The 18,819-nt window shown below is 41.9% G+C and overlaps 1 protein-coding gene across 1 annotated transcript in view; it reads right to left on the bottom strand.

The window, feature by feature from the left end:
- The window catches only part of LOC115783400 (voltage-gated potassium channel subunit beta-2-like), a 123,487-nt gene that overhangs the window by 72,139 nt on the left and 32,529 nt on the right, over positions 1-18,819 (bottom strand). The window contains exons 3-7 of the mRNA XM_030734208.1: positions 16,916-16,959; positions 13,862-13,899; positions 11,431-11,510; positions 10,940-10,984; positions 2,559-2,603 (exon numbers count right to left, since the gene is read on the bottom strand). Coding sequence (XP_030590068.1) covers positions 2,559-2,603; positions 10,940-10,984; positions 11,431-11,510; positions 13,862-13,899; positions 16,916-16,959 — 252 coding nt within the window. The remainder of the gene's footprint in view (positions 1-2,558; positions 2,604-10,939; positions 10,985-11,430; positions 11,511-13,861; positions 13,900-16,915; positions 16,960-18,819) is intronic.

The raw sequence follows: 18,819 nt of genomic DNA, 5'->3' as shown, positions 1-18,819 counted from the left end.
ACACACAAACACTCACACACACACACACTCATACAAGCACTTTTTTCTACATTTAAGTACAGTAAACCTTAACATATGAGTTTAATTCATTCTGTGACTTAGCTCATAACTTACTTTGATTGTATGTCAAATCAAAATTTCCCATAAAAATGAATTGAAACATCATTAATTTGTTCCTGCCCCCCCAAAAAACACAATTTTTTTTGTTTATTAATAAGAAAAATGTACTTTATAGAACTTTATAAACAACAAATAATATATTAAAAAGTAATAATACTGTATACAGAATGACAAAAGAGAACGTAAAGAAATAAACTCATTTTATTAAGTGTATTCACCCTGAAAGACAGACAAAGATGCTTGCGGAGATAGAGGTGGAGAGGATCACTAAACTTAAATGCTCCTTTTTTCCACTTCACGTAATCTTCTCCTTCTGCTTCTTTTTCATTGACTTTTGGCCTTTTTTGGCACACTTTCCTTATATTCTCTTGCAGGGCATTTCAACAAAAACCTGTCCGAGGACGTTTGTTTCTGAACTTGATCATTTTATCTCACATTCCCAACATTTCCTTAATCTCACTTTAGGGTAGTGCTTCTCAATTATTTTCAGTTATGCCCCCCTAGGAAGAAAAAAAACTTTTGCGCCCCCCTCTCCAGCGCAACTATAAATAGACATGGCGGACCTGTGCACCATAGAATTATTACTTACTGCGCACACTCTGACAATGAGACCGCCACTGACCACCTACTGTTGTGGATGTGCAATTACAATTTATTCTAGTATGGCAAAAAAAGCATGTTCCCCAGGGTCAGACGTGCCCCCCCTGGTAGCGCACCCCACTATTTGAGAAGCACTGCTTTAGGGATAACCACCTTCTGCTCCTCTGGCTCCTCCACATTAATGTCCTGCAAAACCTCTGTATTCTGCTGCTGCTGTAGCTCCTTTAATCCCATTTTCGTCAGTTCCTCGTTGTGGTTCTCGACGAGGTCGTCAACATCTTCTTTGTTTACTTCCAGAACCATCGACTTTCAGAGAGACACAATCTCCTCCACTTCTAACATTTCTCGCTCAAACCCTTTGAAGTCCCTTTCAGACACAGTTTCAGGCCACAGCTTCTTTCACGCAGAGATTAAGGTCCAGCTTGTGACACCCTGCAGCAGGTTACAATGTTACAGTGTTCCTTTCTTTGTGCAAAAATTAATCAAACACAGCAACAACGATCCGACAGAGATGTTTGCATGGCAAGAAAAAAAATGAACTGAATGCTGAAATGCTTCCTCCTGGTGGAGGATGGTGTATTTTCACTCACTCGTAACTCAGACATTCGCTTGCAACATAAAGCAAAAAAAAACGATCAAGCAACAGATCGAATCACAAAAAAAAGCATTAGTTGGGACACTCATACCTCAAGGTACCTCTGTATTCACACACATTCACACTCTGATGAACACACTGGAAGTAACTCGAGGTTTAGCTTTCTCTACTTTCCTATTCTGGAGAATTATAAAATGCCCTACAATGTATTGCACATCATTACATGTAAAAGCAACCTCACATTATAAGGCCTTCTCCATGGGCATGTGGTAATTTTACTTTTAACAGTGTTGTTTTTATTGTAGATTACTCTGTATTTGTTCTGTATCCTGCTACTGTAATACAGTAGTCTATCTATCTATCTATCTATCTATCTATCTATCTATCTATCTATCTATCTATCTATCTATCTATCTATCTATCTATCTATCTATCTATCTATCTATCTATCTATGTCATGGTCCTTGTGGGTTGCTGCAGTTGTTTTCCTGAGTTCAGGTGGTTCTTGGCCGCTCCACCTCCTAGGCGGCATCTGGGTTCACGTGTGCAATGAAGTTCACCTGCTGTCCATCAGGTATCATCACCCTGCTGGATTTAAGGAGCCACTAAGCACCTATTCTCTGCAGCTTAGCAGCTCTTACAGTGTGGTGCACAGAAATGACAACACTTTACCTGTGTCTCCATTTCCAGTGACCTCTATGAGCAGCTGCTGCCCAGCTTCAGCTTGAGCATCTGCTCTAGCTGTTTCTTTCTCCTCTTGGTTCTTCTTCCACTTACCTGCCTGCCTGCCCTCCCAGAAGAAACAACCCCTGCTCCTCCATCTACCTATCCCTGTGGAATCCCTAACCCACCTGGGTAAGCCTGTCTCTTAACCCACCACCTCAGTGTAACTTTGGCTCTCACCATCTCTGACCTCCCAAGTCCAGCTGACTAATTCTCTCTCTGTCTCTTCCCCTAGCGGACCCCTCTCATGCCCAGATACCTATTTTTCCAGAGGAAAAACCAAGAGAAATCAATTTGTTTTTGCTCTTATGAATAATTAATTCTAAGTTGTATTTGCTCTTAGGTAGTGTCTGCATCAGAGTCCATTCTCAGGGTGGTAGTCTAGGCTGTCTTAACAGTCTGGCTGTTCATCTATCTATCTGCAACACTTTTTTATGCCTATTTCATTCATCATATCATAGTGAAATGGGCAAGTGACTTAAGTGAGGAAACATGAGGAAAAAAATCTGTGTATACTTACTTTCCACCCCAGAAGATTTTGGTGGTGATGACTAAACTGGAGCGCCTGCATGTCAGAGAATAAAAAATACAGAAATCAGACGGCCGGATTTCTGTTCTCTCAAATATGGTCACCGGAAAGAAAATATTTCAATAACAAAAAGCAGAAGTACACTGACTTATTGAAAAAATAAACAAAAGTAAAATCAAATTTATTATAATCAAATTTATTATTGTCCTTGTTATTTCTGCTAATTATTCATAAGCCTATAAGCCCCTGGTTTGTCTGCATGCTAGTCCCCCTTCCTGCTCACTGGCAACAACCCTGCCAGAACCATGTGGTCAAAATGGATCTATGCTCTAGGATTTCCAATGAAAGAATTAGATTAAATGCCAAAATGCAGAAGCAGTGTGTGAAAAATGAAGTACACTCCATGATACAATAGCTTGTAGAACCACATTTAGCATCAATAACACAAAGTAACTTGAAATAATAATTTTCTGTATGACTTCATCAGTCTCTCACATCATTGTGGGGGAATTTTAGGACTTTTTTTTGGAATTTTTGGACATCAGATTGTTTGGAAATGGCCTTGTAACCTTTCCCAGATTGATGATCTTCATTAATTTAATTAATTATGTTTTTCCTCCTTGGAATTGTGTTAACACACAACTGAATACTTCATACCATCAAATTCTCAGAATGTTAGTCTTTATAAAGGTGCTCATGCTTGCTGAAGATCAGTTAATCGGGTTTATTCCATTATCAGCGCCTGGCTGCTACTTACCCTCTTAACCTCTATGGAAGCAGTAAGGTTGTACTTAGTTTTTACACACACTGCTTCTAAATTTTGTCTTATTCTTTGTTAAGAAAATGATACGGTGTAATATATTATGTTTTCAGGTTGCATTTCTTAATTTTAAGACCTGCTAAGGACCAGATTTTTATTATGTCCTGATATGTAAAACCTTAGAATTTAAAAAAGGGTGTGCTTTCTTTTCACCAAGATGCTCTGGTTGAGAGGACAGAGTTTATCACACCTGTTTCATGGAGATCTTGGACAGAGCTGAACATGCAACTGAATATCCCTGTAACCTCCTTGCTAAGCCTAGCCAGGAGAGTGATAGCCACCAGTGTTCTCCCCTATCAGCCAGTTAGCTAGCTGCCAAGTTCTCTCCAACTAGTTTACCCTCCAGCCTGTGATGCCCTGGCCTGATAAGTTTCTGATTTGGTTAGCCTTTGATCTAATTGTTCTCTGCATCACTCCATGCCAAATTGTCTACAGCACTGCTCTGACACTAAACACAAAGTCTCATAGTTCGAGTTAGCTAGCAGAGCTATTGTTTAAACATAAGGTAGCAGATATTGCTAATTTTAGAAAATAAAAATTAATAAAGAAAAATATCACAATCCTCTCTGCTGAAGTGGTAGCACCACAGTTGTGGTCAATTTCATTGTTGTGAAATGGATTCTTATCTAAAAAATTTATTGTAAATTTTGAATGTAATGTTAAATAATTTGTCATTTTTATACCTTCTGTGGCCTTCACAGACCTTTTTTTGTTCTGCCTTATAACCTCTCTTTCTGTTTTTGTATTCTTCAACAAATCACTTGGTTCCTTTCATGAGTGTTTTCCTGTTTCCTGTTTATGCACCTATTTTGCATGGAATTATAAACAAATATTTAACAAACCAATTGTAGGAGTCGGTGGAAGGAGACACGAGCAGGTATGTAGTCTCAGCTTTATTCGGTAAAAAACACACAACTAGAACTCCAAATATATCTCCTCCAAAAGGAGGAGTCAAGCCCTTTTATCCCAGGCCTCTCTCTCCCGCCTTTTCCAGATCTATTCCCGTCTCTCTCTTCACAATAAGAGCTTGGGGCATTCTGGTGTGAAATGTGCATATATGTGGCCACCACACAGGCCCCCCCTGAACACACAGAATGGCAAACAATACAATAATAAAAACAGCAACCATTTTCAACACAACATAGCAAAAATAAAATACCACCTCAAGAGTATCTCCTAGGGGGTTTAACAAGGCGGCCGCTACGGCTGTGCTTGGCGACCACAGGTGGTGAAAACGAGGGAGGGGCATAGCCCCGACCACGGCGAGACTGCCCCCTGGCAGGGAAAAAAACAGCAGCTGGGGACAGGTCCTCCGAGTGAGGCATAGAAACGGGAGGACGACCGCGGCGCGGAGGTTGGGCCAACTCAATAGGACCATCCGGAAACATGTGAGCAGGCTTAAGGCGATCCACCGAAACCCGCTCCTGACGACCTCCCAGCTCAACCAAAAAATCCTTAGGTCCCACCTCTAGCACACGGAATGGACCATCATAAGGAGGTCGAAGTGGAGAACGGTGCGCGTCATGGCGGATAAAAACGTACTTGGCAGACATCAGGTCCTTTGGCACATATGACTGTGGAAGGCAGTGATGCGCCGCTACCGGGGCCAAAAACCTATCATTCCCCGGGAAAACCGGCCCGCTCCTTTTGTCGGCCCCCGAAGCAGATGCACCAGGAAGGAATTCCCCTGGAACCCTCAAAGGCTGGCCCAGGACCAGCTCGGCTGAAGAAGACTGCAGGTCCTCCTTAGGTGTCGCACGCAGGCCCAGCAGGACCCAAGGAAGGCGGTCAACCCAGCTGCTGTCCACCAGCGCAGCCCGTAAGGCAGCCTTCATGGTACGGTGGAACCTCTCGCAAAGGCCATTGGCCTGCGGGTGGTACGCGGTAGTGCGATGGAGTCTGACGCCAAGGTTCTCCGCCACAGCAGTCCACAGCTCAGACGTGAACTGAGGACCCCTGTCAGATGTCAAGTCAAGCGGTACGCCAAACCGAGATACCCAGGAGGAGACGAACGCACGAGCAACATCTGCTGAGGTGGTTGACGCCAAAGGAACTGCTTCAGGCCACCGAGTCGTCCTGTCCACCATTGTCAGGAGATGGGTGAAACCCCGGGAAGGGGGAAATGGACCTACCAGGTCTACATGGACATGTTCGAACCTTCTCTGGGGTATGGGAAAGTGCTCCAGAGGGGATTTGGTGTGTCGTTGCACTTTGGCGCGCTGACAAGCAACACATGAGGAAGCCCACGCCCTGACCTCTTTCCGGAGGCCGGGCCACACAAACTTGGCCCCTACCAACTTAACTGAGGCTTTAACTCCTGGGTGCGAAAGAGAATGAACTGCCTCAAAAACCCGCCGACGCCAGCAAGCAGGAACCAAGGGGCGAGGCCTGCCCAATGAGACGTCGCAAAGTAGGGTTACGCCACTATCCTGAAATGAGACATCTTCCAAACGCAAACTGGACTCGGCCCTCTTAAAAGCCTGAATCTCCGTATCCGTAAGTTGGTCGGCAGCCATGGCAGAGTAGTCCACTCCCAAATGCACAGAACTAACCTGCGCCCTGGACAGACAGTCAGCCACCCGATTACACTTGCCGGCGACGTGCTGAATGTCAGTGGTAAACTCTGAAATAGCAGAAAGCTGCCGTTGCTGCCGTGCAGTCCATGGTTCTGAAACCTTTGCCATGGCAAATGTGAGAGGTTTGTGGTCTACAAAAGCAGTAAAGTGACGGCCCTCAAGCAGGAACCGGAAATGACGCGTCGCGAGAAAAAGGGCAAGGAGCTCCCTGTCAAACGTACTGTACTTTCTCTCCGCATCCCGAAGCTTCCTGCTAAAAAAGGCGAGGGGCTGCCAAGCACCGCCCACCCATTGTTCGCACACGGCCCCGACTGCAAAATCGGAGGCATCGGTAGTAAGGGCAACAGGCGCCTCGGGAGACGGGTGGGCCAGCAGGGCAGCGTTGGCAAGAGCAGCTTTGGCACTGTCAAATGCCTGCACCCGCTCAGGTGTCCACTCTATCTCTTGGTTGCCCTTCTTGCCCTGAAGTGCACTGCACAGAGGGTGCATGAGGTGAGCAGCCCGGGGGATGAAACGGTTATAAAAGTTCACCATCCCCAAAAACTCCTGCAGGGGCTTCACTGAGGAAGGGCGCGGAAAAGCAGAAACTGCCTCCACCTTAGCGGGCAGGGGAAACGCCCCTTGGGGCGAAACGAGGTGTCCCAAAAACTCTATGGCCGGCAGACCGAACTGGCATTTAGCTGGATTCACAATCAAACCGTGCTCACTGAGACGCTCAAACAACTGGCGGAGGTGCACTGAATGCTCCGCGGCGGAAGGGCTGGCAACCAGTATGTCATCCAGATAGACGAACAAAAATGGCATACCACGCAAAACGGAGTCCATGAGGCGCTGAAACGTCTGTGCCGCGCCCTTCAGACCGAAGGGCATTCGCAAAAACTCGAAAAGGCCAAAAGGAGTGATAACCGCGGTCTTGGGCACATCACGCGGATGGACAGGAACCTGATGGTATCCCCTCACCAAATCCACCTTTGAAAAAATAGTTGCCCCCGCAAGATGAACCGAAAAATCTTGAATGTGGGGAACCGGGTACCTGTCATTAGTCGTCGCATTATTAAGGCGCCTAAAATCCCCACAAGGGCGCCACCCACCGTCAGCTTTAGGGACCATGTGCAACGGGGACGCCCACGGGCTGTTTGAGCGGCGCACAATACCAAGGCGCTCCATGTTTGCAAACTCCTCCCTGGCTATCGCTAACTTCGCGGCATCGAGACGGCGTGCACGCGCAAAAACCGGCGGACCCACAGTGGTAATGTAATGCTCCACACCATGTTTAGCTACGGCTGCAGAGAAGGTGGGAACCGTGAGGGTGGGAAACTCGGCAAGCAAACGCTGGTACTCATCACCTGTGGCAAGCATGTTAGCGAGGGGCAGGGGGCCAGGACTACCAAGTGTACAGGGGTAGGTATCAAAAGACACAGCATCTATCAAGCACCTATTAGCTACATCGACCAACAACCTGAAAGCACACAAGAAATCAGCGCCGAGTATAGGTACTGACACAGACGCTATCACAAAGTCCCAGTTAAACTGACGTCCCTTGAAACACACAGTCACCAACCTCATTCCATATGTGCGAATGGGGGTACCGTTCGCCGCGTCCAGCAGGGGTCCGTGACATTGTCCCAAGGCGTCCGCAGCTGAAGCCGGCATGATGCTACGCTGAGCACCCGAGTCCACAAGCAGACGGCGTCCCGAAGCAGTGTCCTCAATGAAGAGCAGCTTGTCCGAGCTGCCAGCGCACACAGCTGCTAGTGAGCACTGGCCCTCTCGTTTCCCTGGTGCTGGAAGGTACACGGCGGAATGCAGCGCTTCGCCTTCACTCCGAACCGGCGATGATAGAAGCAGAGCACGCTCTCCTTCCTCCGGCGCTCTGCGACGGCGGCCACAGCACCAGCTTCTCTCGTCTCCGCCCCTTGTAGAGCCGCACTCGGTAAAAGTGCATGCACACCGGAATGCCTGGATGCCAGCAAAATCTTGTCCGCCTCTTCAGCTAGCCCGCGGTAATCCTTGGCCCGTATCAGAGCGGAGCTGGCTAGCGCGGTGCGCACGGGAGGGGGGAGCTGGCGCAGGAACAGATGCGTAAAGAGAAACGAAGCGTCGCCCGGGCCGAGCAGAGCCAGCATGTGCTCCATCAGCTCGGAGGGTTTACCATCTCCCAAGCCATTCAGGGATAACAGGCGATCAGCCCGCTCTTCGTCTGAAAGCTGATAAATCCGCAGCAGATTCTCCTTCAGCGCTCCATACTTGTTAGCAGGCGGCGGGTCCCGGAGCAGTCCCATCAGCCGGCGGGTAGAAGCAGAGTCCAGCGCCGCGACGACATGGTAATACTTGGTGTCGTCTGAGGTGATCCCGCGGAGGTGAAACTGGGCCTCCACATGCTGGAACCAAGGCTCTGGATCGTGCTGCCAGAACTCCGGGAGCTTGACCGTGGCCGCAAAAATAGCGGGAGAAACGGCGGCGGCTGGTGAGGAAACGGCGGCGGCTGGTGAGGAAACAGCGGCCGCGGCCGTTGAGCTGTCGTCAGCAGACATGTTCTTTAGTCGGGGTCACCAATGTAGGAGTCGGTGGAAGGAGACACGAGCAGGTATGTAATCTCAGCTTTATTCGGTAAAAAACACACAACTAGAACTCCAAATATATCTCCTCCAAAAGGAGGAGTCAAGCCCTTTTATCCCAGGCCTCTCTCTCCCGCCTTTTCCAGATCTATTCCCGTCTCTCTCTTCACAATAAGAGCTTGGGGCATTCTGGTGTGAAATGTGCATATATGTGGCCACCACACAATAACAGAAAATGATATTGCATCCTAAGATTTCACTCTCACTACTGCATCAACTAATCCTGATCCCGTTAACTGCATTCAAATAACAAAAGCAGAAACAACTTCCCATGATTTGCCAATAGGTAGCAGTATATAGGATCATGCACAAACATCCACTGTGTTGGCTGATATGCAACTATAACAACAAAACACATACATATACAAAAGAACAACTTTTGAATAGCTGTCCACTGTAGTGACCACTATTCATGAAAGGGATAAAGTTTCTTTCCATTAAGTAACCTATACAGTGGCTTGCAAAATTATTGATATCCCTTAAACTTTTCCATATTTTGTCACATTACAACCACAAACATAAATATATTTCACTGGAATTTAATGTGAAAGACCAACACAAAGTGGTTACAATTGTGAAGTGCAAAGAAAATTATACATGATTCAAAACATTTTTTACAAATAAAAAACTGTGGTGTGCAAAAGTATTGAGCCCCCTGAGTCAGTACTTTGTGGAACCACCTTTTGCTGCAGTTACAGCTGCAGGTCTTTTAGGGTTTGTCTCCACCAGCTTTGAACATCTAGTGACTGAAAGTTTTGCCCATTCTTCTTTGCAAAACAGCTCAAGCTCAGTCAGATTAGATGGAGAGCGTTTGTGAACAGCAGATTGGGTTTAGGTCTGGACTTTGACTGGGCCGTTCTAACACATGAATATGTTTGGTTTGAAACCGTTCCATTGTAGCCCTGGCTTTATGTTTAGGGTCGTTGTCCTGCTGGAAGGTGAACCTCCGCCCCAGTCTCAAGTCTTTTGCAGACTCCAGCAGGTTTTCTTCCTGTATTTGGCTCCATCCATCTTCCCATCAACTCTGACCAACTTCTCTGTCCCTGCTGAAGAGAAGCAGCCCCAGAGCATGATGCTGCCACCACCATATGTGACAGTGGGGATGGTGTGTTCAGAGTGATGTGCAGTGTTAATTCTCTGCCACACAGTGTTTTGCATTTTGGCCAGAAAGTTCAATTTTGGTCTCCTCTGACCAAAGCACCTTGTTCCACATGTTTGCTGTGTCTCCAACATGGCTTCTGGCAAACTGCAAACAGGACTTTTGATGGTTTTCTTTTAACAATAGCTTTCTTCTTGCCACTCTTCCATAAAGACCACATTTGTGCAGTACATGACTAATAGTTGTCCTGTGGACAGATTCCCCCACCTGAGCTGTGGATCTCTGCATTTGGTCCAGAGTCACCGTGGGCCTCTTGGCTGCATCTCTGATCAGTGCTCTCCTTGTTGGGCCTGTAAGTTTAGGTGGACGGCCTTGTCTTGGTAGGTTTACAGTTGTGCCGTACTCTTTCCATTTCTGGATAATGGATTGAACAGCGCTCCGTGAGATGTTCAAAGCTTGGGAAATCTTTTTATAGCCTAAGCCTGCTTTAAACTTCTCCACAACCTTCTTCCTGACCTGTCTGCTGTGTTCTTTGGACTTCATGATGCTGTTTACTCCCCAATATTCTCTTAACCAACCTCTGAGGCCGTCACGGAGCAGCTGTATTTGTACTGAGGTTAGATTACACACAGGTGGACTCTTTGTAGTCATTAGCAGTCATCAGGCAACTTCTCAATGCAGTTGGTTGCACTCAGAGAAAAGGGGGATCAATACTTTTGCACACTGCACTTTTCAGTTTTTTATTTGTAAAGAATGTTTTGAATCATGTATAATTTTCTTTGCACTTCACAATTGTAACCACTTTGTGTTGGTCTTTCACATTAAATTCCAGTGAAATATATTTATGTTTGTGGTTGTAATGTGACAAAATATGGAAAAGTTCAAGGGGTATGAATACTTTTGCAAGCCACTGTATGTTTAGATACTCCTTCCTGGTCTGCCAATTTAAAAAAATCCATTATATTTTGTTTCCACAGATTACCTGTGAACCTATGAAGGTGGTTGTCCAGGTGTCCTGTACCTTTCCTTTGTATATTTATCCACATTACCAGATGGAAGTATAGTGCATCAATAATGAGACTGAATACCAGTGGAACCACCACAATTATGACAGATTGGGAACACTTTACCATGCAGATGACAATACAATAAACTAATTTAGGAGGAATACAAATTTCAAACTAACAAAATATATCTACGTTTAATACCACAATTTTTAAAGTATTCATAAATAAGGCACAGAAGTTGGAAAACTTTACCTCCATCCTTTCTTTTGTATGATATTTCCCAAGACGATTTCAGCTCTTGGAAAAGAGTTAAAAAGATGTTTGAAGACACACACACACACACACAGAGAGAGAAAGAAATAGATATTTTAATATTTGTCAATTAAAAATGAAATAAATTAATAAATATAAGAACCCAGTTAGCCCTGATTTTTGCCCTATAACATCTGTTATAGGCTCCAGGCTCCAGCCGTCCATCCACCCACCCCCACTGCAGAACTTGATAAGCAGTTAAGAAAATGAATGGACAGATGGATGGCTAGCTCAAGCCCTTTGAAAAACAGGTTGCTCTGCCTTAAACCGCACTCTGAAACAGTATATTTTGCTTTTAGCTCTCAGTTTTAGCTGTTAACAGCTTCTGGTGCAATAGAACCACTTAGTTGCATATATGTATGATCAATAAAGAGTGGATTAAGCCACTTCCCACTTTTTATCCCCCCAAATTTAAATATAGTATTACTTACTTTCCAGAATTATACACCTCAGCTGTGTCAAACAAATTGATTCCATTCTCATACGCCAAAGTCATAAGTTCTTCTGCCACCTTCAAGAGAAAAACACTGTATGATAAAGATGAGCAAAATATGACTCCATTGTACTCTCTACCTTTGACCTCTGATAAACCTTTTCTACAGCTATCACTAAAAATCAAAAATTATACCTTAGACACCATGAGCCAGAATACCACATAATTTTGTACTTATGCTGAAGATAAAGACTTTATCCGTGTCTTTCAAATTGCTGAATTATTGCACAAATCTGATTTTTTTTCCTCCTAAATTATGTTTGCTGTGCAAAATGACAGCTATTCTCCCTGAGGTAGAGATACAATAAACATCATTTAAATTTTGAAAGGAGATGCTATAGTTGTTGCACCATTATATTAAGCAAGAATTACAATACCTTCAATATAAATTCTTGCTTAACTATTGCTTTATGCAAAAAAGAATTTGTGTTTAATTCAGTGAACTCCAGTATTGTTATGAGAGTTACATATTTTCCTCATTTTTCATAAATATTTGCTTATACTATATATTCACCTATTTAAAAATATTATGTACATATTTAAAAAATAACAAAACAATAAAATAAAACAAACTGGATGGCTGTAGATGAGGTATATGAGATTACTGTCCCACCTTATTTTGCATGGAAATAATAAAGTTTAAAAAAAAGATAAGAATTTGTGAACTATGAGTGGTTAAGATGTGTCTTGTGGTAGCTCTCATGGATTACGACTTAAAGCTTCAGTCTTATCAAACAAGAGCACTTTTTACAGCTTCAGTAAAATGTTGGTGTCTGAAGTGCTTGGGAAACTACATTGCCAAAGAAAAGTAAGAATGCCAAACCCTAAAAGCACCTCAGGTACCTCTTGAACTGCTGGCAGGTTCATTACCCTCAAGCTGCCCAGAAGATATTTTTTGGGCCTTCTTGCCTTTGTAGTGAATAGTAAAGATAGGCAGGAAAGTGGGGAGAGAGATGGGGACCTGCCTGCATCATATGCAGCATATATACTTGCCTGCTCACCCACTGAGCCATCCTGGCACCCCATCCTCCACAGCTTTTTCCTCAAGTACAGTCACTTTCCTGCTTTCTCCAGTGCACTTACCTATATAATCACTGCTTGGCCAGCACATCATTTTTGTTTGTTTTGTTTTTGCATCCAGCACAAATATAAATTTATCAGAAATTTAAGCAGAGTGATGAAAAGGACCTTTTACTAGGCATAACGGGATTATAGGCAGTTAATTTTTTACTTTTACTGTTTCACATTTGTGGTGCAAATCTTAATCCAATATAGTAAATAGGTTTAATTTGCTCATTACATTAGATTTACGTCCCCTTGTCTCGTTAGTGTATTTCATTCACCTGTGTTCTCACCTGTTTCCTTTGCCCAGCGTATTTTAGGTCGTCTCTGTGTTTTTTAGTTCCTTGTCACGTTGTCAGTTAATCGTTGGTTTTTCCCTGCTGTGTGCTTTATGCCATGTCCATGTTTATGCTACGTTCCAGTATTTTGGATTAAAGATTTAAGTTATGGTTAAACTCCTTGTCTGAGTCCTGCACTGGGGTCCTCTGCCTCGCTTGCCACAGCCAAAACCTGACACCTGGTGTATTTATTGTCTGCTTTTGTCTTTGTTGCGTCCTCGCCTGTGTAGCCCCAAATGGTGGCTACTGCTGTGTGCTTCGTATTTCAAGTTTTTGTGTTTTCTTGTGTAGCTGGCTCCCATCCAGTTTGGGTATTTTGGTTTAATTAATAAAGTTTAATTTGAACATAATTTGAGCCTCGAGAGTCCTGCTTTGGGGTCCTCTGCCTTGCCTGCCACAGCAGATCATGACAAAGGACTGACAGCAGTATGTATTTTGCTGAAAGCTAACTAGATGGTAAATAGTCTTTTTGTATTAAGTGCTGCAAGCTTTGTCTAATCATACATCTGGTTACTTGGATTGTAGAAAAATAATTTATATTAAGATATTTTTCATACAGTAATTTTCCTCTGTTTTTCTTAAAGGCATATAGTTTTCTGTGTGTGTGTGTATATATGTATGTGTGTGTGTGTGTGTGTGTGTGTGTGTGTGTGTGTGTAGTAGATAAAAATGTTTATATACTGTATATTGACTTATGGCACACAAAAATGCTATTAATTAATAAAGAAGCTTCTCTTTTTAGCAATGAGTAAGTTTCATTTTAGATCCTTAGTACGATGTTTAGAGCAGCACATGGTTGTTGACAGTAACCACAAGTTTTGAAGAGTCAAATAATTTATTGTGTCTATAATCAACACCTGATAATTCCTAATTGCTGTAATTTTTGAGTAGTTTCCCAAATTTTGCTAAAAGTTTTGTTAAACATGAGGCTGAATTATATATGAAAGAAAGGTTATTACTTATTCTTACCTCATCTGTGATCTGGCCTCCAAAGGTAACCCAAGTTCCTGCATAAGAATAAGAACATTACATTGTGTGTGTGTGTGTGTGTGTGGGGGGGGGGGGGGGGGGGGGGGGGGCATGCAAAAATATGTCTTTGATTTGAGGGACATGTTTCCCCTGTGGATATCACTACAACATTGAAACAGGACACATTCCTTTTTTTTTTAATTATGTTAACAACTTTGGGAATTGTTTTTGTGCCAATAAACATTATACATGCCATGCCTGTGCAATATTATTATCAAAACGTTTAGAAAACACTACATACATTTCCACTGTTATACACATGATGTCCATTTACTTTTGTTGATGAAGCCATATGATACAAATCATTTAGTTTAACTATAGGCACGTCTTAAAGACAAAAAAGACCAGATGACCTGTAATTCTCTACTTTTGAACATGGTCTTATTGTATCTAACCCTAAAAAAAAGTCAGTGACTGTGCCTGATTATTCAGACCTTATATGTGAGGAGAAGAATTTTAAATTCTATTCTAGATTTAACAGGGAGCCAATGAAGAGAAGCCAATATGGGAGAAATCTGCTCTCTCTTTCTAGTCCCTGTCAGTACTCTAGCTGCAGCATTTTGGATCAGCTGAAGGCTTTTCAGGGAGCTTTTAGGACAGCCTGATAATAATGAATTACAATAGTCCAGCCTAGAAGTAATAAATGCATGAATGAGCTTTTCAGCATCACTCTGAGAAATGATGTTTCTAATTTTAGAAATATTGCACAAATGCAAAAAAGCGGTCCTACATATTTGTTTAATATGTTCATTGAAGGACATATCCTGGTCAAAAATGATCAGGATATGTCCTGGTCATTCAAGATTTGTTACAGTGTTACTGGAGGCCAAGGTACATTCCTGCAGTTTAACTAATTGATGTGTGTCATCTGGCTTCATTGATAGGTAAAGCTGAGTATCATCAGCATAACAATGAAAATTGATGCAGTGCTTTCTAATAATACTGCCTAAGGGAAGCATGTATAATGTAAATAGAATTGGTCCTAGCACAGAACCCTGTGGAACTCCATAATTAACCTTAGTGTCTGGAGAAGACTCCCCATTTACATGAACAAATTGGAGTCTATGAGATAAATATGACTCAAACCACTGCAGTGCAGTACCTTTAATACCTATAGTATGCTCTAATCTCTGTAATAAAATGTTATGGTCAACAGTATCAAAGCTGCACTGAGGTCCAGCAGGACAAGCACAGAGATGAGTCCACTGTCAGAGGCTGTAAGAAGATCATTTGTAACCTTCACTAATGCTGTTTCTGTACTGTGATGAATTCTGAAACCTGACTGAAACTCTTCAAATAAACCGTTCCTCTGCAGATGATCAGTTAGCTGTTTTACAACTACTCTTAAATTACTCTTAAATTACTCTAAAACTACTCGTAAATGCTATTTTGGATTGTTTAATCATCACCTCTCTTTTGTTCATGATACCAGCGGCAGGAGAGGTGAGCTAAAGCTGAGAGAGTTTTGGGAGAGTGGAGATTAACATGCCTTGGAGAGAAAAGTTGCTTGCCAGCATAAGAGCTCCATTCAAAACATTTAAAAACTGTAAACTCTGTTAATCTCACCTCTGTCCACACTTGTATCCAGACCTTCAGGAGCATAACACTAACACATTACCCATCCAGCTATACTGACATGAGATCTGGTGTGTGTTTGAAAGTGTTCCTTTAATATTTTGATAATGATCATTTTCTTTGATTTTTAGATATTTTGATATCTATCTGTCTTTCACTCGTCTTCATCAGAGCATCTGTTTGCCTCGCCCCACTGTTTTTAACTGCCAACAGCCTGAATAAAAATCTTGCCCTTTGTTGAATTCTATCTGCCGCAGTCTGCATTTGGATCCTCATCAATATAATTACATTTTTATAACTCGCCAAGGGAATTCATCATTGTTGTTACTGTTTGAATCCAATTTGAAAGAGCATAATAAACTGTTTGGATTCTTCCACCTGTTTATGCAGAGGCCATCAGTGCCTTTGGTGAATGGATATGGATAATTAATTCCTTACAAATGAAATTAATCATTTAAGGGGGAATAAAAAAGGCTTTCCAATGATGTAAGATTTATTGCCAGGAAGCACTGTTACAACAAAGAAATAATCAACCCAACACAAATTTCCTTACTTTTTGTCCTAAGTTTATTCATATTTCAACTTGTTGAATCACTGTTTTGATTGCTGTGTCACAATAATTTCCCATCTTTTAGGACAACTGAAGTATTTATTCTTTTTCTTCTTGAGGCAACTGTTGTGACCTAGCAGTATGTAAATATTGTTTAACCATGTTTTTTAAATGAAATTTGATCCTTTATAAGAACAAATTTATCTTATCTCTTTCAAGTTGACGATGACTCAGTTGCTTTATGATTACAAATATTTATTAAATATCTATGGAAGAATTCACAATAGCATTATATTTGTACAGCAATAGTTTATTAATAAATAATGCATATAATTGTACCTCTGGAATCTGTACAGGCCCCAGAGGGGTTTTTTTTGTCATATCTTATAGGGTTTTTTTTTTTTTTTTTTATTTAAATCATTTCAATTTTTTATAACTTTGACAATCAATTTGTTCCTAAACATTAGCACATCATTGTTTTCAGGGAAAAAATGATGTGCTGATCAGTGAAATAATTCACTCATAAGCAGTAGGAATACATTCAACAACTGAGGGAAATTGTGTGCTAGAACTGCCTCTATTGTGTGTTTAATTACTCTTGATTTCAGTTATTTCTGGCCCTATAAAACTGTAGTGACAGCTGATTTTGTACTGCATTCCCGGTGTGTGCTAATGTCCACCAGGACTGCCATTTGTCATCAGTTCTGTTCATAATATTGATGGACATGAGAACAGCAGTGGGCAGTCAGCCCACTCACAAAATTTGTTATTTTTGCATGTTAAAGAAGGGGCAGATCACCACATCATGATAGTTCAGAATTACTGAATGCACCTTAATTTTGTAGATGTTGTATGTATGCCACACTTACCCAAACCAAGGCAAGATACCCTCAGTCCAGATTTCCCCAGATTTCTGTTAACAAAGTAATAAATAATTCACTGCAGTAAGAATACATTGCAATACAAAGTAAAATTCACTTTATTGATTAAATTCTTTTAATATAATGCCAAATAAGAGCAACTTTTTGGAAACTTTACATTATAGGATAAATACCTTACAATATCATAAGTAGATCAAGAACAGGGAAACAACAGGGACAAAAAAAAACCTTCCCTTTAGAGCAAGATGTGCAGTTTCATGTATGTTACCGGGAAGTGCAAGTTTTTTTGTTTGTTTGCTTTTTGTATGTCATTTACCATGATTTCCTGCAGCAGTCCAACTTGCATAAAACAAGTGAAAGGGCTGTTTTTCACTTGCACACAAACAGAGCTCACAGGCCCTATGCTCTTCTATTCATGTGCTGATAAGATTCACAGTCGTGTGTAGTAGGAAAATGAAGGTGCAGTGATGAATAAATGAATGAATGAATACATTAAAAAAACTGGAGTACTGCTGCTTCTTTGCAGTGATAGAACCCAACAAGGTAAGGCATTAGAAACAAGAAATTGAAAAAATGTATCAAATCTATTTAATTATAAAGCACAAAATCACAACAACAGTCACCTCAAGGTGCTTTATATTGTAAGGTAAAGGCCCTACAATAATCAGAGGTGGGAAGTAACGAAGTACAAATACTTCATTTCTGTACTTAAGTAGATTTTTCACTTTACTTGAGCATTTATTTTTCTAACATTTTACTCCCTACATTTTTACAAAAATATCTTTGCTTTCTACTCTTTACATTTTCAGAACAGGCCCATTACTTTAGGTTTAACATATTTGAGGGAAGTTTTTATTTCCTATCACTGCACATTCAAACATCAATCTGAGCCTAACTGGAGGAACAATAAGACCTAAAGGCCGATCTTATTGGTGTATCCTCCATCACTGGGGCATATAGAATACTAAGAGATGACAGAGGCAAAACCATATATTTTAGGTATTATTTATAGAACTGTTAAGTAGACTGGATTGAGTGCAGATGTCCGTAAGGTGTTGTTGCAGTACTTCAGCATCTAGCTAGCGCTACAAAAGAGGAGTGAGTATAAAGGGAATAACATGTTGTGGCAGGTAATTTTAAATGCAATGTTTCTTTCAGATTAACAAATATCAGAAAACACACAAACTGTTTGTGTGCAGTGCTGTGTGTCACACAGTGTGTCTGCTAGCTAAAGGTTCAGCTGCTGTAGTTCCCAGAATGGGAGAGAAGTTCACTCTTCACTCTCTGAAGAGGAAGAAGAGTGGTTTAGTGTAGGATAAACAGGCCAGCTTGCTCTGTGGTACATTTACAGTAAGGCTCTGTGATGGACTGGTGTATATGGCTGTGGTGTTCATGGTCAGTGTTACAAGGTGTTGCAGATATGAATTTGAAATTAAGCTGATGATGGTCAGATTCATTCACTGAATGCATTCTTTATACCAGCTGTAGACAGTCAGTGTAGTGGATGGAAGCAGCCAAGATAGCTCCTGAAATACTGGGTTACATCTCCTTGAACTCAGTTCATTCACACAGAGCAGTAAACCTCACAGCAGCAGCAGGTCAGCTGATCACAGCGGCATACAAACAAAATCTACCCGAAGTCACATAGAAAGTTGTGATTCTTTTTCCCACACAGAGCCACTGTAACTGATTTTGGGGTTTTCCAACCTGCTGAATCCCACTTTAACCCCTATCTGTACTAATATTTGTGTTTAGCTATAGAGGCAGAGTCACCCTCTACAATGTAGCCAATTTCTGTCACTGCTTGTGTCCTATGTGATGTGGCAGAAGTAATTTTAATGTTGTGTTTTATTTGATTTTACACTTGCATGTTTTTAAATGTATTTATTGCA

Source organism: Archocentrus centrarchus, chromosome 7, assembly GCF_007364275.1.
Source record: "Archocentrus centrarchus isolate MPI-CPG fArcCen1 chromosome 7, fArcCen1, whole genome shotgun sequence".
NCBI lineage: Eukaryota > Metazoa > Chordata > Actinopteri > Cichliformes > Cichlidae > Archocentrus > Archocentrus centrarchus.
This window is presented reverse-complemented; position numbering and strand designations above follow the sequence as displayed.